Raw genomic sequence first — 25,167 nt, 5'->3', positions numbered from 1 at the left:
TGCGCCCCCCCGTGGTGCTGTTGATCCTGCATAATGCATGGGCATAATGGGACTTTGAAACCCCTCCGCCCACCTCCTATGCATTGCCCATTGGTATGCTAAATTCCTCTTCATATGCACATTCTTTTGTTAAGGCGTTCCTCCTTGCTACACCTATATAAGCTCCTAGCTTGATAATGTTCTCATTCTTCGCCTGAGGACGGCTGCTTGCGTTGTGGCCGAAACGTCGTGAGAATTGTTTTATTATGTTTTATTTTTATTATTTTATTACTTCCCTTCTACGTGACTTTACCGAAAGAACCAAGAAGATGAATCCCTGCAGTCACGAAAGCTTTAAATCGAAACTATTAAACTATGTTTTATTTTACCAGGCCCACTAAACTATATAGCTCTTTTTTCAGAAGCGTTTTCAGAAGCGACCTGGCACAAATGATAGGAGCCGTCCATTGTAGTGCGTATTTAATGTGGCGATGCACTCTGATGTTGTAGGAGAAAACATTTATTATAAAGTATATTTAATTAAGCAGAACGTGTTGTCTATATTTATTTAAAGTTGCGCATTTTTATGTGACGTCACATTTCTCAACGCCCCCCCTCGTCACACATCGTCACAAATGTCTGACACCCCCCTCCCCCCCAGGTGCCTGACGTCATTTATGGACGGCCCCATATCCCAATTAAGTGCCTCATCATCGCAGGCAAATACTCTAAAAGTTCAAATGCATGTTTCTAAATATGGAGGGAAAAACCGGATGACCCGGAGAAAAATCCACGTGACCACAGGTAGAACACGCAAACTCCAAATATACAGCAGCAGGCCCCAGGGTCGGGATCGAACCCACGAACTCCTGTATACCAGACGAGGTAGTTAACATCTCGCCACCGCGACGCCAACACATCTTGCGAGGTGTTGTAGGCGTGGGGCTGCGAGGTATGGCCAGTAGATGGCAGTGCTGAGTGTGTCAACCCTAAACAAATGCTCGTTCATGGCATTGGCCCAAAATATCCCAATATAATGAACCTCCCGCAACTTGTTTTGAAACTCAGCTATGCGTTCCTGGCTTTAGTGATTGGCATTAGAGTACAGTATTGTTAATTTTATTATTTAAAAATACATTGTCGTTATGTTCACATACAAAGTAAGCAGAACTAAAAGAGAAGATTCAATGCTTTTAATGTGTCTCTGACTTTTCAAATATCACATAGAGGACTTATTACATTCTGGTATATCATTATAAGTTATACACAAATGTATTATTATAATTATTATCATCCACAGTGTCACAATAAACTCATCCCTGCAATCTCCTACACCCTCCTATGGCATGCAACATGCATAAACGGTACTGTATATATCCACATGTAGCCTATACATGAGTACAAGGTGTCTATTGTAGGCACCGCATTTAATATTGATAATCACAGGAGCCAAATATGCAATGGACTCAATTACTTAATCGGAATACAAAATGGAATATACATCAAAATGCTTGTTATACGACAAAGACAATAGCATGCATGACTATAGCAGCCCCAGTTCTACATTAAGTACGTAACACATCTGATATAGTGTCTAGATATACCGGATATTGTGTTAAAGCCAACCACGCAATTAGTGACCTCTGCAATTAAACGATTAACCCTCATTGCTATGTTTGTTTAATCGAGGCGAAAACAAAAACACACATACATCAACGTAGCAGCATATCACTTCAGCAGTCAACATGATTCGGCACATGCCTAAGGTCTAGCAGCTCATTTAATAACGACCTTTAGCTATGCTACCACTATTACTACTACTACCACCACCCTGCCACCTTACGACAACTGCAAATCACACACATTTCAATGTCTTTCCCTTGACCTTGACCCACAGTATAACTCAGCAGATTGTTTGAGCGCGGACCCTAATCAAAAACAACTGAAGCCGGATCACACAGCTGAGCGATCCGCGACTGCTTTGTCCACATCTGAGCGACCAGTTGCGCCGCAAGGACATTTAAACGGGGCGGTCAGGACTGTAACCACCAATCACGGCTCGCAAATGTGCTCAAAGTACGTGTCGACAAGTCGCCGAGCAGATCGCTGGAATGTCGTCGAGTCCATCGACTGGAAGCAACTGAATGGGCAACTTGTTTTTGCAATCGGTCGCTGCAGAGACGTCCACATACGTACAGCAGACGCGATCTCGTTGCATGCTGTGAGCACGATTAACAGATCAACTCACGTTCGTCGATAACAGTTGCATGGTAGCAAGTTGAACAACTCATCGCTCAGGTGTGACAAGCGGTATAACAGTATCCCAGCGAAACATTTGGCTCCAGTTTATATTTTCTTCTTCTAACACACTTTTGATTGCTTGTGCGCATTACAGAAATATTTTCTCTTTTCGCTCGTTTTCGCTGCAGCTGCATACATCTCATTTGCAAGCGTCCCTCTGCTGTTTTAAACAGACGCGCTGTGGTTTGCGTTTTAAGACTCCTTTGAAATCTGACCAGCTGTAAACCAACGGCGTTTATCACCAACAATCCCATGGGATCCCATGGTTAATGTGATATAAGCACTTGGAAACCAGCTCTAGCGTATATATATTGCATGCATACATTCTCTTTAACATTTCAAAGCAAATCCGCACTCTTTCTTATTAGTCCTTAATAACATGTTAGCTTATTTTTTTTTCTTTAAGGATATTTAAGACGTGCACAGTTATAGTTTTAAATACACACGGACAAGTTGGACCATACCGTGCATGTCTAAGACGGAAGGGCGTACCATATATATCCTTTATATGTAATATGTCGTTTATAAAGACCAGCCCACGCTTGCTGATTGTCAACTGTTATGTGATTCAAACAAAATTGCAATTCAATGGGAAAAGATTGAGCGCAAGTGTTGCCAATGGAGGTTGCTTTTATCGTGATATCTGGCTCTGTGGCATTCTGATGTATTGGACACTGCACCGAAGTACGGTGGAGCGCTGTTGCGCAATGCATCATCCCAATCGTCCCCATTCTCTATCAGCTGTTGGATGAAGGCACCGCCCCATGCGACAACCATCATCCCTCCGTCACGTGCCCATGATGCGCATCGATGCATTATTATTAATAGTACCGCATTAGCACAATTATTGTTATACGGTTTCATAATGGTGTTTATTACCGATAACAAATACAATAATTAGGTGGGCCTCAGAATCCGGGTTCGAACTTGTATCACCCTTCTACTCTCTACCCCGGACTCTAGACGGCGCTTTAACTGGCGATGTTCTCTTTTCACATTAACGGGACATTCTAATCGCATTCGGGGACGCCGGGCGACCCGGAGCTCACACAATACAAAGTGGAGTGCTCTTTTTAGTAATGTTAAAACCGCAGCCACAGTGCAGTGAACATTAGGGTCAGGACTTCGTTTCTAATAGAATATTCTCCGACTACCCCTCTCTGCCTTGCCCCCCCCCCCAACAAAACACCCCCCACTGGCCCCCCTCCCCTCTCCTCGACAGAGGGGTCGTCGTGGAGGCTGCAAACTCAAATCCATGGGCACAGAGCGAACTGAGATCATTGGGAGCCAGTATCGTCACCATTATCATTTAAAGACTGCACTTGCACACAAGGCTTAATGACGTTACCTGTAACTCTGGAATGTAGCGTATACACACACCAATGCATCGTTTAAGGAATACATATCACTCTTAAATAAAGACTTTAAACATTAGCTAAGTAAAAGAAACAAACGATCAAAAAAGAGCAAAATGCTTCACGAAAAAAATAAGAACACATCGGGACAAATAATCACAATGATCATCATTATATCAGGCTCGCTCACGAACCAACTTCGATCGTTCTGCATCTCCGCCCAGCGCCTGGGTGGTGCTGGTCACAGGTGAGCAGCGGGAACACCATGCGGGCTTCTCGGAACACGCCGGCAGTGGTTTCAGAACAACGGTCCATGGGTCGTAGCAGCACGAGGTCAGTGCCATGTGTAGACGCGGGGACCCCAGCCAGCCGAGGCACTCCACTTCTCCCTTCCCTCCGCGCGTCCCTCGAGTCGCATCGCGCTCACGGCGACCACAGCGGATAGGCAAGGAGCTCGGCTCGATGAAGGAAGCTCACGACGACGCAGCGCGCACGCAGGAAAGGGCCCCGGGTGCAGGCGATGAAGGCGGGCGACGTGACGGATGAGAGAACGCGCGCGTCAAACATACGGGTGCAGTGACCGCGGCTGTGCGCATGTAGTGATGGGCGAACGGTGCGGCGACCTGGAGCGGCATCGCCACCACGCCGCCGCTCCTCCTCCACCTCCTCCTACCGCCTCGATCAAGCGTCACAGCTGGCGGTAGAGCTTCTGCGCTTGCCTCTCCTTGGCCTCGAAGGCCGTCTTGGTGTCATGCAGGCTGCTCAGGTCCTCGTGTACCTGGCGCAGGTCGGCGCTGAGCTCGTCGCTCTTGGCGTGCAGTCGCTCGCTCTCGTCGCGCACCTGCCTGGCCAGGCGCTCGTTCTCGGCGACGCGACGGTTCGACTCCTGCTTCAGTTTCTCGACCTCGGCCGCCAGCTCCTCCACATCCCTTGCCAAGTCCTCCATGGTGGCAGGAGGGCGCTTGTGGCGCGCGGACTGTGCGTGTGTGTCTCTCTCTCCAGAGGTCTCCGTTACCCGCCTGCCTCGCTCTGTGATGAGTGGGGCGTGTGCTTTGTCCTCTGTGTGTGTGTGGTCCGTACTACGACGAGCGCGAGCCGAGCCGAGCGATGAATAAGTTGATTTTTGTTTCACGTCGCTGTTGCTACTGTTGATGATGCAATTGCACAGGCTGCGATCAGAAATCTCGTCGTCACTTGCAGACGCTGCAGGTGTCCCCGATTAAGAAGAATGATCGTAGAATTTGCCAACAGCAGCTGCAGTACTAACAGCTGCGAATGATCAGCTTACCAGTCGCGTAATAAGAACCTGTATGAAGCAATTCGCGAGATAGCGATCATGCAACAATAGCAATGATCCACCACGGCCAATAGGCAAGAAGCGCAGCGCTAATCAAACGCACGCACGCAACAATATGAAGGTCGCCGCAGACAAGACACTCCGCATATCCCCGTCTCGCTAAAATTCCAGCCTTGGCACAAACTGACCACGAAGACAGCAGCGAACGACCTCCGGTGCAGCCGCCGCTACCGCTTGGCCGGTGCGCACAGGTCTCCCCCGTCAGGGAGCTCTCACAGCTGACGATTGAGTTTCTGCGCCTGGCGCTCCTTGGCTTCGAAGGCGACCTTGGTGTCCTGGAGCTGCTGGATGAGATGCTTTGCCTCGCGCAGCTCGTTCGCCATCTGCGTGTACTTCTGCTCCAGGTTATTGTTGTCTCTGCGCATATCCTGCACCACCCCGTCGAGCTCCTCGCTCTGCTTGGCGAACTGCGCTTTGATTTGCGCCACATCAGCCGCGATCGCTTCGATGGTCGTGGCCAGGCTGTCCATCTTCTCGCCGGACATCGCTTGCTTGCCCACCACCCCTTCTTAATCCTTAATTAAACGGTGCCCCCCCCCTTTTTGTGTGCTGTCTACGTGCGCGCGGCGCGTGCGATGATGAAAACGCGGAGCAGGCTACGGCGACACTGGCATCGAGAGAGACGGACAGATGTCTTCTGTGCACGAGAGCGCGCGTCCTTTGCATGCGGGAAGAGAGAACAGGGGAAAAAAAACACTGCTACAGCCGAGGCGGCGGTGCAGCTCCGACCCCGTCTTTTTTTTATCGCGAATGGGAACAATTGCTCTCTCCTGCGGGCACTCACTCTGGGGGTGGGCTTAAGAGCGGTAAGCAGCTTGTGTTGCTATCTATAGCCGCAAACCCACCGTGCAGCACTCCATTAAGATTACACACATTAATGCGCATTTTAACGCTGAGCGTTAAAGCGTTCGCTTTTAGCCCCCTCTCATCCTCTATTGCGCATTGCTGGAATACAGACAAAGTTGACTCCCCCCCCCACACACTAAAAGCTTTGGTATAATGATCGTGATACATTATCTGGTCTGGATGACATAACCCTTTAGTTACATATACATATAAATAGCATGGGTATGTGTCCGCGCGGAGTGCATGCGCCTTGCATTGACAGGTGAAATGCGGGCGAAAAGCAGATTGGCCTAAAGGAATTGTAAATCACGAACTGAAAGAGGCTAACCCCGCAGTCTTTGCTAAGGACCATTGACTGTGACCAATCCTTACCACTTGGGTTGCGTTTAAAATGTACACTGCAGATGGATGATTGCGAAACGCGATTAAGATAATTGGCCAAGGCTGGTAGAATTAGATATCGGTCTGACCCATGCACCTACTCCAAGTTTGAAATACCAATCAATAGGCCGATGCATTTGACAGCTATAAAGACTGGGTCAGTGTGACATTCATCACAGCTTCATCTAATCTCGTCATATAAAAAAGCCACGGAATCGAATTGTGGTGCAGATTGCATATCAGGTGCAAGTTTCTAGTTGGCGCTACAACGCGCATCCCGGGTACCAATTACCGCCACTCCAGCCACTTAAGCAAACACAATGCAGTTAATAATAGATACAACACCGTCTCATTACTCAAATTCGCCCTGCAGCGGCCCTTGTTTCACAGAGCGCATTTTTCTTGCGTTGCACATTCCGATTCCCATCGTAAAATTTTAAAGGTGGGGGGGGGGTATACAGCGAAACCCTTGGAACTGGCTCTTTGGCACAACACCGAGAAAAACGGGATACTAATTTATGGGAACAGATGGTGCTGTATTTTTGGCGAAAATAAATCCGTTTCATAACAGTGAATTAAACCGCGATTTTGCGGACGTTGGGAATTTAACCCAAAATGCAATTAATGCAAAGCAGTCCCATCTGATGTCCGTTTATGCATTTAAACATTACGCGCCTGGGGTCAACGCAAGCAGAACACAGCTTAGGCGAGGGTAGGTTATATTGAGATACGTTTACACCTCAAAAGCCGCCTACGTTTTAAGTAAATGCCAATGCATGTGAAACTCGAGTACATCCCCATCAAACAAAATTGAAGCGATGGAAGTTATAGTCGAGGAGACGTGGTGGATTTCAAAGGTTAACTATGCATTGAAATTTGTCGGGTCACCTTTGGAAGTTGTTTTCATGCACAATTTACGATGCGATTGGTACAAATTCTGCACATTCAAATGGCTAATGGAAGTGCATTAACTGATAAATCCAAGCGAGTACCATTTATCACAGTATTGCATCCGCAGTCATGTCTTTAATTTTCATTTGGACAACCGTACTCAGCCACATATCGAAACTTACAAAGTTTATTCAGGCGTGGACTGCAAATACTGTAAAAAGCAAATTGATGACACAGGCTACCGAAACAAAAAAAACAAAAATTACCCTGACAGGAATTACCACATACTCTTGCAGTCGATGCAAATCATAGCCATTATCCACCACAGCTTTCTTATCTATTCAAGTCATGAAAGAGAAATCATCGATATTTACAAAACGTCTGGAGTAATTTAAACTGCGCACAGCCAAAATTGCAGTGGATGTGTGTAATACAAATGCATGGTCATGCATTCATATCAACAGGGTTCAGCTGTGATATAAAATGTTCCTTTCACCTGCTCCGTTGAGTTGCTTCACCAACAAGTTGCTACCACAACAGCAGAGGGGGTAAAATCAAAACCCAAAATATAGTATGTATATGCACACACATTCCCACATCTTATTTGAAATTCGTATTGTGAGTAAGTTTCCAGCTAATGCTGCAGACATTTGGTGCCAAACGCAAAACAGAAAAAAAACATTAGCTCTTGGTGCTGAATTTCAATCTCAATTAAAAGAAATTATCACCAACTTTGAAACAATGCACTTCAGACACGACGATGTCCTTTCGTTAATCAAATTTTATAGATACAAGTGTGTATGTGCCAATTGGAGTGTGTTTTAATGTGAAAAACTTGAGGCGCTTTAACATTTCCAGCCAGTTTGCAAGATGACATTCACATGGTTAATTTGAATGTTGTCAAACCAAACTTAAACAGTCGTTAAAACTGTACATGTCCCAATTACCCACCCCACAGTGTATAAAACAACACAATTATTCTGTTGAATAAGCGTTTTTGCAAATAAAGTTATTTTTTATCATTGAAAAAGCCAAATTCAAATGCAATCCATGTAATGACAGTAATTTATGGACATCAAATTTGCAAAATGTTTAAAATTATAGTTTTTTATCATAACCCAAGCAAAAAGAAAATCATTTACACTGCTTTATTCGACAGAAAACACATTCCCTGTACATTGATTCCTGCCTTCACAAATGGGATTCAGATATCGTATAGGCACCAATTGATTTCATTCTGATAGTTCTGGTAGCTGCTTGACATTGTATCCTTTTCACATGCAACATCGAATCATAAGCCACTTCATGTCAGACTTATGGCTCTGAAATCAGGCTACATTCTATCAATGTGGATAATCCAGTTCTATGTGAGCACACCTGGTAAAACAGAAAACCGAAACAGTAAAAAAACGTTGAACCACTATGGTCCAAAAGGTGACAGCCACAGATCTGGCAAGAGGAGCCAGGCTGAACGTGAAGCTTTCATTTCACAAGCCCAAACTTCTTGGCTTCCGTTTCATAGATGAGCAACCTCCACATCTTCACCACAAACACCTCTGCCTCATCATCCAGCACCTGCATGGGACAAGATGAAAAAGATGCATAGAAATTAGGATGAATGCACAAAATTAAGCCATCATGGGCATTCACAAGAAGTGTTTTAGCAATTTGAAACTCCATAATTTTAATGGGCAAAACATCCACCCAATTCCTCTCTCTACCTTGAGATGTCTAAAATGTTCAGTTCACCCACCCCTGCCCACAACCCTCCTTTCATGTGGAAACACCAACCTTGATGTAAAGGAGACGTGTCATATCTGGCACATGTTATCTGCCAATTGTAAGTTACAAGAGGATAAACCCCTCTTCAACGTCTTGCAAAACAAGAACGTTTCTGAATATATACAGCAGGCAAGTTGTCGGTCTAAATAAGAAAATCACATTTGTGAGTGACGCTCATGGTGCTTGAGGCTACGAGAGTGACCATACTAGAGTTCCCACTAAAGCATTGATATTTATTGCACTTTCTGCAAAAATAATACACATCTGTCTTGAGTGATTACATTTCCTGACATAAACATTCTGTTGCACTAATCAGTGCAATGCCATTCGGCTATTGCTTATTGCCGGAAGCACCATTGAATTTCTAGATTTTCACATGACCAATAAAAACCTACAGTGTATATTTTACCCTTGGATTAATCTGCAAAGTTCAGCACTGCAAGACATTTAATTAATGTGCCCTTTATGACCTTGCCATTTAAAATTGTACAGTGTAATCTAAAATGCCTGACCAAAATAGCACATGCTAACCCCCAAATGCATTCAGCAAGTACACGCAGTTCACCGCAAAACACTTCTCTCATAAATCATCCAACTGCTTGTCAACAATTACCTGCGCTCCATGTGCCTGAATTCAGACGTGTGTTACAGAATCACAAATTGTAAAAAATGAAACCTGAACTCACCATTGACACATCGTCGAGGATGCTCTGTGGGGCACTGTGGGCCAAAATCTGCAACGGAACAAAATATCAACACCCGAGTCAGAAATGCAATACGAGACGATCAGTTACATTTGACAGCAGCAGCGAAATTGGAAATAATGGCCGTGTACACAATGGTGAACATAAATCATGATGAGAAGAGAATGCTAACATTTACCAACCTACCTTAGTACATATGAACTCAACCAACGTCGGTTCCTCCTCTCCAATGTACTCAATGATTTTCTTGTTGATCCAAGGCTTCACTCGCCGCTCCATAAGAGTCTGCAACAAAGAAGAAAAACTTCATCAACAGCGTCTGAAAACAAAATTATCCCGAGTGTGTGTAGTAGTCTGCAAACACTACTACACAATACGAAGAGAAAATACATTGAATAGTGTCGTGTAAACCCCACCCAGGGTTTTGCTCATTTGGCAGGCTTAGTTGCATCTCGCTCCAGCAGGAGGGAGACATTTAACCAATGTGAATCGCTCTCTAAATCTGGGAATCTGCCAATGTCTGCCACCATATGAACACATTAATATAACTCTTTAGTTACACATAACTTAACAGTACATTTCATATTTTAACATTCATTGAGCAAATTACCATCATGAAGTCAAAGTTAAGTTACAAATGGAAATAATTCCAATGGACTTCACCGCATTGACTACATAGCTACCCCAATGTAGACAGATGAAGCATTTGCACAAGATGTGACTGTGAACAAATCACCCAGAATATGCCCAACCTCATAATACATTGGGGCAACTAAGCAGGCTTGAGATTGCATTGTAATTGGATGGCAACCATCATGCATAAAACTGGGTGGTGCAAGCTGCTGCAGAAGCGGCTGTCAATAGGAAGCAGTGCAGAAAAATCCCCTGTTGTATTGTACCGACACCTTCACCAATCTGCACTGACCATAATTGCAAAGTATGGTTAAATAGCCCCCATGACCTACGGTGTGTGGAGGAAACCCTAATTTTGGCCATTAATGTAAAGTTTATTTGCCACACAGTCCTCTGATGTTAAGTACGCCATATAAATATTGGATTGAGTGACCATCCATTGACAAAAGATGCACGCATGCACGTCGACGCGCATGTGCACGCTCACCGAATCAACCATGGTCCAGTCAAGAGTGTAGGCGAAGAGCTCGGGCTTGGCAGTGGGGATCTTCTCGATGAGGCTCTTGATGTGCTTGCGCTTCTCTTCGCTCGACGCCACATTCTTGTTGCTCGGCAGATCCGTGGAGACGCTCGCTCGCTCCTCCTCCGTGAAGTCCAGGGGCACGAGCTTGCGCCGCTTGGGCGCCTCCTCGTTGTCCTCGTCGTCTTCGTTGGAGAAGATGTTATCCTGGGAGAGCGCATTTGTGTTACGGGCAATGGACGGCTCCTGCAGTGTCACTCTAAGACCTTTTCTAGAATTTAAAAACAGAAAAGGCAAAAACCCTCAAACCAAAACAACGCAGAATGCATCTGATCTCATCAGATCTCAGAAGCTAAGGAGGGTTCAGCCTGGACAGGACTTAGGTGACCACCATTTATAAACAGGTGCTGTCGGGTAAACGGTAGCAGAGGGTAGTACAGAAAAATCTGTTGCTATACTGTACTTACCCTCCCAACTTCACCAAGCTGTACTGGCCAGCATTGTCAAATAGCACCCATTACACACAACACAAAGCAAGGCCCCAATCCAGCGAGAGTGGATCGACAAAAGGACTGCATAAGTACGAGATAAAAATCAGCCCCGTGTAATGCAACCGGTGCATTAGCGAAAGTGCACTGCACCATCATATAAAAAGTGTAGCTTTGTCATTAACACAATGGGTGTAGGTGGCATACAATGGCCTGCATGAAAAAAAATAGAAATGTAAAAAGCAACTGTAACCACCAAATCACTGTTGGAGGAATAGGAGGGTGCATGGTTTGGCAGAAAGTTTGGCCACCAAGAAATTACCTTGAGCTTCTTCCGCTTCACGTTCCCCGATCCCAGTGACATTGGGCTGTTGTTTGAGCCGGCTGTGGGCGAATTAAAAAGGCAATGTTGGAAAAAACGAGCACGACACATAAAACGAACACAGTAAATCACACACATCCATTATGGTGATTGATGAACGTCATCGATATGCGTAATAAATCAAATGTGTGCTGCTGCTGCGTGCATATGTGGCAATCCATTCATTGCGCCTTTACTTTGAAAAGATGAAAACATGGAAAATAAATACACAAATTAAAGCTCTTTTTTAAAAGGTATGCATTCAATATTGAGTATAATTAAATTTTCCACATATAATAGCTGCCAAGGCTACGTAAAACCTGATGCGAGAGAGAAGAGGTGCCTGGCAGAGAAAGATATGAATGATGTGCAAGGTGACGATGTGATGCAGTACTGTTGAGATGAGGTTAGTGTATCACCGAGCTATTATCATATGCATTGGACAATACACGATGACAACATTTCCATTGCGTGACAGCACAACAAGTAATTTACTAGCAACTTTATGCAGACTTCAGAATATTGTTTCAATGAAACAAATTGTGGTTTCCTACCAAATCAAAAGTACTTATTGCCCAATTATGTATTTTTAATGCAGAAATTACTGACTCAATCTAGAGATCACGAGTTCAATTCTAGTTATAAGATCACTAAACCATCATGCCTTGAGGGTCCATAAGTTCTATACACTTTGTCCTCAATAGGAAGGGGACGTCATATGAATGTACAATTTACATCATAAGCTCAGTTAGAGGTGAGCACCTGAACTTGCTCATGAGAGCATGGACGAGAAATGCAACGATTCAATGAAATGTCACTATTCTGGAACATTTGATTCAAAAATCTATTCTTTGTGCCGTCAGTCTCTTATGGCTCGTCTAATTCATTTGAAGTCAACTAGTCTGTACTGCGGATAACCATCTCATTTCTCTGATCTCTTGAGTCTTGTCTTATTGGTTCTGATCAACAGCAACAGGGAAAGCATTTGCATACAATATTCACGAAATTCAAACTGATTCTATTCCATGTAACATTATGTGCATATAGCCTGAACAATTCACAGTATCAAATGAAACATTCCACATATCGTTTGCACACGAGACTTTGAATCACTATATTAATAATGGGCAATTCCACAAATTAGGCAACTTTAGTCAAAACTTCAAAATCATCCTCATAACAGACATTTTTGTCACTTTGAAAGTAACTATATCTCTTGTTTTCTAAAATATGTCTTCTATATGCAAGGTGACATGAACTAAGATTAATTCGGCATCAATTCCATAGCATGGATGAAAAAGCCAGTATGTCTGAATACATCTGACACCATGGCATTAAATAAGCATTTCTATTTTAATGAGAAAGGTAGATAAATTAGTTCTACCTCAATTAAAGTCCGAATTGGTTGACACACTAGATCCAAGTAGAAGAAGTCCATTTAATAATTGTACAAACGTGTTTACAGTGTTTGAAATATGTCTTAAGTCATAGAACTGCACTAGTTAACTCGATTATCAGTGGGTGGATTAACCATGCTTGTGATAAAGCGAATAAAATACCATATTTTTACCCGTACTGGTTTAATTATTCGCTGCTCCTCACTCATCCAGGCAGTAACTCAGTGTAGTTTTATAACCGCACATACATGGGCAAGTGATTACTTTAAGAAGCGGTAAAATAGATGCATTTCTTACATGTTTACCCCCATACTAGTTAAGGAATACATAAATACTTTTTTATAACCAAATTTACATGTTTTGCATTATTCATGTTTATATTTATCCAAGCCACCCCTCTCCTCCATTGCCCTACACAATCAAGAATTGACTGTTATTAAAAGTAAAACGTTTGCATATGCATATTTTTCAGTAATGTTTTCCAATGCGTTTAGTCTCTGAAATATTTTCTTCAATTTATAACAATGTCTTGACTGCACAATGAAATCACGTCACATGGCGCATGACGTGCCACTGAAAGATTACATCACACCTAATGATGTCACCTAGAGGCCATGATTGTAAAGTTTTGGTCAACATTACGATGAACTTGGCCAGTTTCCGAAAGCGTGAATCCCAAATTGCAACACAACATTACAGTTTTATATTAAACTGGATCATCTCTCCCAGAGTGTGTATGTTTGTCGCACCGTTCGTAGCCAACCGTGCTAATCGGAAGAGCGTTCCAGACGGTCGCTGAAGCGCATCTGACAGCGCGCTCCATTTCACTTACTCAATTTGAGGCTCAGCTTGGGCTTCTTGTCCTTCTCGTCGGGCTGGCTGCGCGTGGGCGAGTTCTCGTGCGGGATGATGATTCCGCGCGGCGACTCTTCCTGCGGCGACGCAGGCGACGGGTGGCTGCTCGCAGACGATTCCGACGGCTCCACTGCCGCCTGTGCCCCGATCGGACGCAGCTTCTCCACAAAGCGAGGAGGCTTCCTGTCTGCGTCGCTGTCCGTGTCTCGCGTAGCTGGCTCCCGGCGGGTACCACCGCCGCTCTCCTCGTCCCCACGATCGTCATCTTCGTCGTCATCGTTGTCGGCGGCGGTTACGTCTTCGTCGTCGCTCGAGTCCTTGGCCGGGCGGCTGCGCTCGTCGGAGTCCAGGAGCTGCTTCCTGTCGCCTCGCTCGCCACGCTCAACGCGGTCGCCTCGCTCGCCACGCTCAACGCGGTCGCCTCGCTCGCCTCGCTCGCCTCGCTCGCCTCGCTCGCCACGCTCAACACGCTCCTCCTCGTGGTCAGACTCCTCCTTGATGGGCGGCTTGTTTTCCTTCTCTGCTTCCTTCTCCATTTGCTGTAAGGAGTGGGCATATACTTTAGTTTTAAAAATTAATTTGTTATTTTCAAGTGCCAAGTAAATTTTCTCCCTCCCCCCCACCCCCAAACCATTTTCCTTTTCTAAGGTTAAATTTGCCTGTTTTTTTTTATTTAGTTTCAAGAATTGAGTCACCCAATTAAAATGATAGTGAGGGTAATTATTGTTAGTATTGGTCGTGAAGGCTGGTGTATTTGTATTTCTTTAGTCATAAATGCAACAGGAAATGTATGAGCAGTGACCTTACAACAGAACGCTGTACACACGCACAGCAATGTCGATAGGCGGAATGAGCACAGCATGGGTGTGGTATGAGACGCACCCGTTTGATCTCTCCATCGGGATCCGGGTGTCCCTCCTCCACAAGTCTCTTGCGTATCTCCTCCAGCTCCTCTCGTTCGCGCTTGCGGTCACGGTCATCCGACTCCACCTCCTTCACGCGATCCCACTGCCTCTTCTGCAGAGCACTGCCCCTAACACAGCGTTGAAACCCATATTGTGCCTCACTTAATTCACCACCGTAATAAGAGCTGCCATCATGAAATTTCAATTATTTTGCCAGAAAAGCCTCAGATGGGTTATTTGCCCAATTCCATTCACTGGTATATAGTAATTGGGAGGAAGTTGGACAACCCAGAGAGAGCCGATGCATAAGAGGGTAAAACCCACAGCTCCACACAAATAGATTGAATAATCAATTGCTGCACAGTTAATTCCTGACCACCTGAGATTCCAAGCCAACAAGACCTGGTATTTCCTGGGAATCTGCCATCCAAGTACTAACCAGTCTCAAAACTGTTTACCTTGTGTAATATGCCCAGATTTGGAACATTCATGGTGATTTGGTCATCAGTGTTATAATGTATTAATGTCAGCCAAGTGTTGTCTTACTTGTAGTACTTGGGATCATCTCGGTCATCATCGTAATCTTCCAAAAACTCCTTCAAGCGTTTAGCTTCCTTTGCCTGTGAACACAATCAGCGCGTGAGTTGCTGTCCTCAGGGTCTAGGCAAAGAGGGGCGACCGCCCCTTTGCACGGCCCTGCCTGAGTGTGATGAAAAGTGCAAACATGCGTTCACCATTTCTCGCCGCCTCTCTGCCTCGCGCTCCATCTCCTTTTCATAGTCCCGCGCTTTCTTCTTCTCGCGGGTCTCCCAGTTTTTTAGGCGCTATAAAGAAAAACGTGTTATTTAGATAAAATGCACACAAGATGTGGTTACGTAATGGCTGCCGTACTGGTCAGTAAACCACACCGCTCTCTCGGCTTTCGCCAAAACCCACCTCCTGATAGGCGGCTTCTTTCTCACGAAGACGACGCTCCAGTTTCCGCCTTTCGTGCAACTCCTCTTCGTCCTCTTCCTTGTCCCGCGGCTCGCGTGTCTCGCGTGGTTCACGTGCTTCACGTGGTTCACGTGTCTCACGTGGTTCACGTGGTTCACGTGGCTCACGGGTCTCGCGCCTCTTCTCCCGATCCCTGCTATCTCTACTGAGAGACACGGAACACGCCCACACATCGTCAGCAGTGTGACAGGAGGGCAAGCTCGTGCTGCACCGACAACGGCACCGACACCAATCAATCCACGGTGCGGTGTTGCCTTACTTGGAAGTGCTGCGCCGCTCCCGCTCCCTCTCCCGCTCGCGCTGCTCCCGCTCCTTCTCGCGCTCCCGTTCCCGCTCCCTCTCGCGCTCACGTTCCCGCTCCCTCTCGCGCTCCTTCTCACGCTCCCTCTCGCGCTCACGTTCCTTCTCCCGCTCCTTCTCGCGGTCCCCCCGGTCCCCACGGTCCCCCCGGTCACGCCGGTCCCGGTGAACGTCCTTGTCCCGGTGCGAGTCCTTGTCACGATCGCGCTCCTTTTCGCGCTCTTCCCGACGCTCCTTGTCCCTGTCCCGCTCTTTGTCCTTGTCTACGCGATCACGCTCCTTCTCCTTGTCCTTATCCCTCTCCCTGTTTCTCTCCCGATCTTTATCTTTCTCTCGCTCGCGCTCTTTTTCCCTGTCACGGTCGCGCTCTTGCTCTTGCTGCCTCTCGCGCTCTTCCTCGAGTTTCTGCGCAAGAGAAAATGCCAAAACAATTAACACCTTTGTCAATTTACAACTGTGTCAAGATAGCACAATGAATCTAACTGACTAATTGAGAATTTCCATTTAAAAAAATCACTTTTAAACTTTTATAATTACCGTTAACATTTTACGTAAAAGCTTTACGAAACATTTCTTTATTTTCTTCATTTTACATCAATGTGGAGTTAAATTAGTTTCTAAAAATATAAATAAACAATCCTACATGTAAACTTAAGTACAGCCCACCCGTATGCAAATGATGAATGTTGGAATGCATGTACAACGGTGCGCAGTGTGCCCCCACTTAAAATGCACTGCAGGGGGATACCCCCCGCGCGATGCAACTAGCGGAGCATGTACACTTGCACAATGGCAGTCCCTACGGTTGCCTGCATGAGGATTCACTCAGAGGAGGCGGGACAGGGCGCCGCTTCAAGGTGCACCCAGGTGCGGAGGCCCAACCTGCGACATTCAATGTATCGTACAGTACACACAGACTGCCTAGCAATCACCAAGATAATATCTCGTCACTTCAAGCACATAAGGGGGGCAAAGGACAAATGGGTTAAAGTTACTGCTTGTAGCTCTTTTTTTTTCTTTCAAAAATGGTTAGTTTCCATCTCAATGCAAGCATAAAAAGCAGACAAAAGTTGCCATCAGGAGTTCCCATTGGCCATCCTGTAGGGGTAAGAAGGGTTAAACATTGCAACACACCGCTCTGCGGAAACTCCGTGCACACTCGGCGCATGAAGTCACCAGCAACAGACCAAAATCAAAAGCACTCACCGGCTGGGTCTTCATTGCAGATTTCTGGTGCCAAAAGGTGTGAAAGTGCAAGATGAGAGTGTAGCAAACTTGATGGTAGTGAAAATAGTTTGGGAATGTGATTTTTTTTTTTACGTGTGTTGTACGTGATTTCCTATTCAGACTACTCAATGGTATTCTGCCAAGTCTCGTTGTTGAGAGCTTTCACACATAAGTACCAGTTATAACCGACATGAATATATTGTTATACAAGTTATAATGAATGTTAGAAAAGTAAATGTCATGCAATAAGCATAACTGTCATGTTAATTTATTTTATTTAATATTGAAAAACGATACAATTCGCTGCAGGACTATATATATATTTTTTTTTTAAGCTCCAGATATTAAAAACATAACCAGTTTGAGATTTGTAGAGGCTGCGGCAAGGATATTACACCTGGGTGATTTTGTAGCAGTTTGTTAAAGCTATCACCTCCTCAATGACATAGCAACCTGCTAGAAAAATGATGTCATAAGAGACGATTAACTGTAGTCAGTGATGATTGGAGAAAATGGGATTTCTGAATGAAGTGACGATTTATAATAATGTGTAAATTTTAAACTACTTTGATATGTAAAATCAAGTATATGTGGATGCAATTGGCCTGTAAGGTATGAATGTGGTGGGTAAGCAGTGATGTGACGCAACACATACCTTAAATGCATCTTCAGGTCACCGGGAAAGAGACTTTGAAATGGACACCCCCTGCCCCCAACCTTTAAGTCTGTCCATACCTGTCCCAGTACTTTTCACTGTCAGTAACATGCAAAGACTTGCAGAGGCTGCACCTGTAAGGCAATACTGTGCTTACCAGAATCTGCATTACACAACACCATCAATTGCAGCAACTGATGCTGCAGGAGGTTTTTTTTTCCATCTCCAACGTGTTTCTTCCCAGCGGCCTTGTGGACTGAAAACTTAATCGCTAAAACCAAGGCAATCACAACACAAACCTCTACCCCTCTGGGTCAGCCTGCCTCCGCTTCAGGGGGTGTCCATTCTCATTCAAGAAAGAGAAGCCGGTACTTACATTCTGGCAGGCAACAGCACGATTCGACAAGTAGAAAAGCTTGTCCTTGCTTTATGTCACACCCACTGTTCTCTATTGTAATGATGGGGTCAATGAACAGATCAGCTATTAAAAGACATTCAGCCTCATTTGTACTCAAGCAGATTAGACTAAACACTTTCCACTGCACAACACACTTTTGAATTTAGCTGCATTGTTTGGCCAAATGAGACTACTTCAGTGACTTGTGTGAATGTCATGCGTGTGCACTGCGTAATTGCTAACACATAGAGTTCATGTAGTGCAAACAAGTTTGGCGATGTCAAACTCCAAGCATGCAGGCCAAGTGAAGTAAGATGACACACATCTTTGATTTTCAAGTGAGAGGTAGGACTCTAGTTTTCACCCAATTTATATTTTGTTATGTAAAGAATGACAATGATTTAGGACCCAATCCTTTTAATATGGTCCATACCAATGAACTAAATATCCCAAAAGCATCGGTTACATATTCTCGTTTAAATACTACTGTGATATTGTTTGTGCAAATGTTGTGGAACTACCTTGTGTGTGTCGCGAAATTTGCTGATCTCGCGGGAAATGAGGTCTTTTTTCTCTTCTTCAATCTCCATTTTGTTGAGGTCCTCCTGAAATGATAAACCAGGAAGAAAAGGTAAACATATTTAATCATCTGAAATCAACATGTGAATAGACACTGGCCAACTACTTCACAGTTTTGATCTATTTTGATAACCTGTTGTATGACTCTCATTGTACACGACATGTCTCAATATTTCAGTATAACATGCATATGCATTGAGTTCCTAATATTCCTATCAACCAGCTCACATCACAAATACGGAAAGGTCAGTAAATAGCTCTAAAACAATGTTTCTAATGTAAAATGTAGATGGTTTTCTGTTTCCAATGCATTGTTCCAACAGGTTTAAAAGGCAGATAAAATCTGTGCTTCATATTTATATGCACACCAATAGATGTACTTACATTCAATGGTCTTATAGCACTGACAAACATCATATCCTCCTATTCATTTACCACTTCATTTATTTCTTGTGCACGTTGATTTTTTGCCCAAAGAGTAGTGTCACATTTACTTTTCGATTAAGTATCTTCAATCAATTTGCACAAGAAGCTGTACAGATCATACAATGCTACCCAAGTTTTGCGTATTGTTACATGGCAACTGTGATATTTACCGATAAATCATCCTTTTTGTCTCTGCGCCGCCGCTTGGGTGCCTCCGTGGTAGCCTTGAGATCATTGGAGAAGTCGACGAGCAGCTGGTCTAGGGCCTCCTTCGCCGTCTGGTCCAGCTTCTGTGTAACCTCATCCAGCTCCTCTGCATCCTCCTCAGTTTTTGCCTCCTGCCAATGAGGCAGGATCACAGCAAAATGAGACAGGGCTACAGATTACCTACGTGAATTTACCGAAAAAACCTAAGAGTAGAACTGCATGACAATACAAATGATAAAGACAATGGCAGATTTTCCAACTTCAATTGATATTAATAAACCATTTCAATTCCATGAGGATTGCTGACCTTATAACCTAGTCTCAGCACGTTATTTTAACTATTGTAATTATTTGCTCACAACTTCAATTCAAATCCAGACCGAAAAAAACTATTTCTAAAATACAAACATGGGCAAGAATTAATAAAGAAAATGTATCATCCTGGCCCGACACATAATTGTAATTCCTCATTGATGTTCATTACTCAATTGTTACATGCAAAATTGTACAGGAAAACAAGTGAACAAATTGCAAAAGTCACTTATTCTATTATCAACTTCGGCCAAAAGGCTAAACCAACATTTTGAAAGAAACACTTTCCTTCCCAAATGCTTTCCATTATACACATTATTATTGTGAGCATTATAGAAGTCCGCACATGCACACCCATTCACCTACCCCGTTGGTACCCATCTTCTTAGCCTTCCACTCCTCGAGCTGTGCCTTGGTCTTGGCATCTACTTTCACCAGCAGCTTCTTGTCTCCCAGCTGAAAGTCGTGTAACAAGCGTATGGCACGCAAGGAAGACGCCGGCTCGCTGTACTCACAAAAGCCAAATGCTGCAATGCACAAGACAAACATGCATGCTCAAGTGTGAATATCATGACAAGGATGTTTATGGACATTCAATATTTTTCTTAAAATATAAACAATGTTTCACCGATCTGTAGTGCAATGAAAGCTTTCAATGATTATCTTACCCTGTTGTTTTCCCGAGGCACCTTGTACCCTTTTCCAGGTCACAACAGTCCCACATTTCTGCAAGAGAGAGTGATTTGGCAGGTGAGTGCACAGACTACCACACCACTGTTAGGTAGTTTCTTCTTTGTTAACCACTTATCTGGCATGAACTTATCACACAAAAGTACGAAACTATAAGTTACATTTCTAACAAAAGATCCTGGTTAAAAGTGTACAAAGCAAAAATATGTATATTCCTTCCTTGGTTCAAACTTCATATTACAATATATTCCTGGGCAGTCAGCCGGTCTAATCAGAAAAGAATACAGTTGCCTATAAACACTTGAGCACCTAGGGTTTGCATGCAGTGCATGAAGTCTTATTCAATAACAGGAATTGCACAATTTTATCAGAAATGTTTAAATACAGTATCATATTCATGCCCCTATTCATTACAATTACATTTGAGTTTATAACCCTATCAGTCCACTCCTGGATGAAGGACCACGTTGTGTCAGCTATGGTTGCCACTTTGGGCAAATAGGTTAGTAAAAAGAAAACACAAATATGCACGTGTATTGAAATAAAAAAACGCGAAAGTCAACGATCTTAGTTCATACCGCGAGCATCTGCCGAATGAGCACGTCGGACGCCTTGTCCGTGATGTTGCCCACGAAGACAGTGGTGGTGGGACCGTTGTATTCTTCTGCGGGGCGTTCACGCACTCGGGCCATCAGCGGCTTGACAGGTAACGCTGGTATGTTGGGTGTGGGCAGCAGCACCTGCATGCACACACGGTGGCGAGAGGTTAAATACCTCGCTGGTATACAGGAGGTCGTGGATTGCATCCCGACCCTGACGCTTGTTTTATATTTGGTGTTTACATGTTCTCCCCGTAGATGCGTGGATTTTCTCCGGATCCTCCAGTTTTTCCCTCCACATTTAGAATCAACATGCATTTCGAGTATTTGGCTGCTATAAATTTCCACATAAGCCACTTCTCGTAGCAATCATTTGTAGCCAGGTCGCTTTTTAAAAAAGGTATATATAACGCAGTGGGCCTTACCTGGTAAAATGTAGAGTTGAGTTTAACTGTCTTCAATTAAGACTCTCTGACACTTAAGATATGTAAAGATTTGAAAATACATGCTTAAATGTGAATGCTTGTTGATGATTATGAATCGAATTGCTGTACTTACAGGGCCAGATGATGGTCCCAGTAAACCCACAGGAACTGGCAGGAGTGGTGTTCCTTCACATAACAGAAACAATGCATATTAAGCGTTTGAAGAATTATTAATTCGCTTATCATGTGCTTTATACAAACTAACAAAAACAAATCAATACACATATTTTTTTTGGGTAGATCTCAACAAAATATTGATAAGAATGTATGTTATTCAATGCTTGTATCGAATACATAAACACAATAGTGTAGGAGGTTACTAATGTTTGCACTACCAATGCTAACGCATGTAAACGATTTGCCTTTGTTGATCTAATATTAGATCAATATCAAATCAGAAAAACTATACTATCCTCTAGATTTTTTTAAAACGTTTGAAAATTCCAACGTAACTATCATCCGCAATTATGTCTTACTTTTTCTAGACACTGCAAGCAGCGTGATTAAGTTCTTGTGAAAAACTTAACACTCTTCACTCTTACGAGATTAACCGTGGATATATAGCATTGAACACCGAGCTTGCAGTGTGTAAAACAAACACCTCGTGAATGTAATATTGCTGAAAAGTCGGTGGTGTGCATTCCTCACCTGGTGGCACAGGTACTCCAGGCCTGAAAGATGGGAACTGGCCAATGCCAGGCCCAAGAGCAGGCATGCCCATGGGTGCCCGGTTTAAATGAGGTGGGTAAGGCATGGGCTGCTGTGCAGGCCAACTGTAAAACACGAGACAACATAACACGTCAAAGCAAGCGCGTGTTTAGTTTTCGGGTTTGTTCACGCGTTAGTTCAATAAAGCGAAGATATCTTCACACAACGGCCATTCGGCAAGAGGCTCTTCTCACCCAGCAGTAGACCGACAAAGCGCTGTGGATATTGGATGTATTAAAGAAGCATACACGTAGGGACATATCGACCCATTAAGGTGCACCCCACACATTTTCTTCACACACTCGCATGTGTCAACATCGTTACTGAGTTGAGATTTAAACAAATGTTGCACTCCATTAATTCCGGATTCAAATTGCCCCTCACCAACTCCGCACCGGGGCCTCACCTCAGGTCGAGCAGCCGCGCTTCCAACGACTTGGGCTTATTCGCATTCTGCGCCATTGTCTTAGTAGCGACTACTCTCACGAAACGTAGTAAAATATCGCCGCTAAGATCCGCTGTAATCTTTTCTTCTCTGCGGAGCCCGAAGCAGGCCTCAGGAAACGCGGCCTAGCGGGCCCGTGGTCCTCCCGCCCGCCACCGAAACGCCTCGCGAAAACCCGCGCGCGGTCACTTCGGCCTAAGTATGCCCCCTGTATATATATAGAAAATTGCCGTTCTTACGAAAGAACGTTTGCAGCCGGGCGTGGATCTACCGCCTTGATAAACGCGAACGTTCCAGGCCGCCGAGATTTGAAACGTTTTAAAAGCGAACGCGCGACCGACGCAACATGGAGGCCTGGCTGGCGGAGCACGTGACCTACGGTGGCCGCGCGATGGAGGGAGGTGTCAGCAAGAAAGAATTCCGCGATTTGTAAATCCGACTTTTGAAACGTGGGCTCTCAAAAGGTGTGTAGGATTGTATGTGGCCACGGTGGGTCAATGTGCTTTTAAATGTCTCTTTGGTTCTTTCGGTAAAGTCACGTAGAAAGAGAAAATAATAAATTAAAAAATATCATACGACGTTTCGATTGCAACATTAGCAATCATCGTCAGGTACAAATGAAATAGGAAACAAAACCTAGTCAACTTAGAAATGTAATGCAATACAACACAGAGGAGTCGGCTAACATAACAGTCAACGCCCAACCTGGTTGATTACGTTCTTCCAAAGATTGCTAATTTTGAGAGAGAGATAAAACACAAAACCGGAGATACAGACTTCTAAGCAGAGAGAGATGACACAGATACAACAACCACGACGCTTGTGCCAGGCCATGTGCACCTTGAGGCTATCACGTGAAGTGTCGAACGCCCGCTGGCAGGAGGTCACGGGGCAGGCCCAGCAGGTGCCACGGATCAAACTGACTGAGATGACCGAGATGACTGGCTGATGCACCACCTGTGCCCCCTACTTTGTCTTTGTGTCTGTGTCTTTTCTCTCTCTCAAATGTCACACTTAACTTCTAATTTGGCAATCTTTGGAAGAACGTAATCAACCAGGCTATGCGTTAATTGTGTTGACCGACTCGCTGTGTTGTATTGCATTACATTTCTAAGTTTACTAGGTTTGTTTTCTCTTTCATTTGTACCTGACGATGAATCAAAGAGTAATTCCTGCAGTCATGAAAGCTCGAAATTAAGTTTAAAATATCTGTCAACCCATTGGAAAGCCACAGTGGGTCAATGTGCTTTTAAATGCCTATCAACCCTATTATGAATGATATTGGTCGCGAAAGCCTACATGTTAAACTCCCTAAAGGTGTCTGAGTCCTATGTATATGTAACGGTGTCATTTAAAACCTCCACGCGTCACGTCCCGTTTGCCTTGACGAGATTTTGCGGTTGTGACTCGTGCGTTGCTGGGGTGAGCGATTTTCGAAAGGTCCGTTACGCAATAGCTCCTGGTGGTGTAATTATTCAAATTACAAGAACAAAAAACTGCTATCAGGGACACGTATTGAAATGCAATTCTTAGTCCCATGGTGGAAAATGGAGCCTTCAACTCTCACCCAAGCTATCTCTTTAGCCTCTACGCGCAATGAAGTGATGTCTGGAAAGCCATCACTGCTCTGGCTTTGATCAAATTCACCAACGTGCCTGAAATGCACCCGATCTTGTCATACCTCGGAAGCTGCGCAGGTTGAGCCCGGATCGTGCTTGGATGGACGACCACCATGCATAACTCAGTTGGTTACTGGACATCTGTGAAAAAGAGCTTTTATAGCTAATCTCATTCCTCCAGTATAAATACAGATTCTGGTTCTGAGATGTTTTAGGCTGCTGTACGGCGACATTGTGGACAGAAAAGGGCAGTGTAGCAAATTCCAATACAATACTGTACAGTACTTATATGCTCCTACATTTATGTACTCCACCATCGTCAACAACCAGCAAAGTCAAGTCTGGATATATAACTCTCATGCCGCGCATGACATGAACAGGCCCTCATCCAGCAGGGATTGATTAAAGGGCTGTACATGAACAGGGCCATCATCAACATTTCATCCTGTTTAATTCTTAAGAAAACTGCTCTAAAGGAACGGGAATCACATTTAATCCAACGGCCAATGCATCTTCTGCCAGAAAACATTTTTGGTGGAAATAACAATGATCTTCGATTTAATTGAGGCTCATAAGTCAGATGTGGCCATCATACCCCAATGCCTCTGTGCAGCTGAGTATCTCAGCTATTGCCAGTGCATTCCAATAGCACTTTACTTTACTGATCCACAGTAAATGACTTTTGACACTTAAATTACGCAATTTTCACGTGAAAAATATCCTTCACACAATAGTAGAATTTCAAACATTCACGGTGATGTAAAGGC

At 44.3% G+C, this 25,167-nt stretch overlaps 1 protein-coding gene across 3 annotated transcripts; it reads right to left on the bottom strand.

Annotated features, from left to right (window-relative positions):
* Positions 1-7,283: 7,283 nt before the first annotated feature.
* Positions 7,284-23,167, bottom strand: RBM25 (RNA binding motif protein 25). 3 transcript variants are annotated; one of them, XM_078602264.1, is made up of 20 exons: positions 22,743-23,167; positions 22,277-22,401; positions 21,702-21,754; positions 21,123-21,284; positions 20,523-20,580; positions 20,221-20,381; positions 19,506-19,673; positions 18,852-18,935; positions 16,011-16,456; positions 15,692-15,896; positions 15,490-15,579; positions 15,302-15,375; positions 14,733-14,883; positions 14,281-14,389; positions 13,828-14,244; positions 11,560-11,621; positions 10,717-10,956; positions 9,783-9,881; positions 9,579-9,626; positions 7,284-8,685 (listed from the first exon to the last, which is right to left on the bottom strand). In XM_078602264.1, exons 1-20 carry the CDS (start codon positions 22,796-22,798, stop codon positions 8,593-8,595), a joined length of 2,901 nt encoding a protein of 966 aa, XP_078458390.1. In that variant the 5' UTR covers positions 22,799-23,167; the 3' UTR covers positions 7,284-8,592. The 3 variants fall into 3 exon arrangements, with proteins under 3 accessions (XP_078458390.1, XP_078458392.1, XP_078458391.1); XM_078602266.1 differs by having other exon boundaries at positions 14,290-14,389; XM_078602265.1 differs by having other exon boundaries at positions 15,692-15,893.
* Positions 23,168-25,167: the final 2,000 nt, after the last annotated feature.

Source organism: Lampetra planeri, chromosome 18 (assembly GCF_965212315.1).
Source record: "Lampetra planeri chromosome 18, kcLamPlan1.2.h2, whole genome shotgun sequence".
Taxonomy (NCBI): Eukaryota; Metazoa; Chordata; class Hyperoartia; order Petromyzontiformes; family Petromyzontidae; genus Lampetra; species Lampetra planeri.
The sequence above is the reverse complement of the archived record's forward strand: the minus strand, read 5'-3'. Positions and strand labels throughout refer to the sequence as shown.

Excerpts from the sequence above, each read along its gene's own strand:
- RBM25 (XM_078602264.1), bottom strand. The coding sequence starts at position 22,798 with ATGGCGCAGAATGCGAATAAGCCCAAGTCGTTGGAAGCGCGGCTGCTC. Across the intron at positions 19,674-20,220 it reads AGAAGATGGGTACCAACGGG|GAGGCAAAAACTGAGGAGGA; the intron begins GTAGGTGAATGG and ends CCTCATTGGCAG. Across the intron at positions 9,627-9,782 it reads TTGAGTTCATATGTACTAAG|ATTTTGGCCCACAGTGCCCC; the intron begins GTAGGTTGGTAA and ends GTTCCGTTGCAG.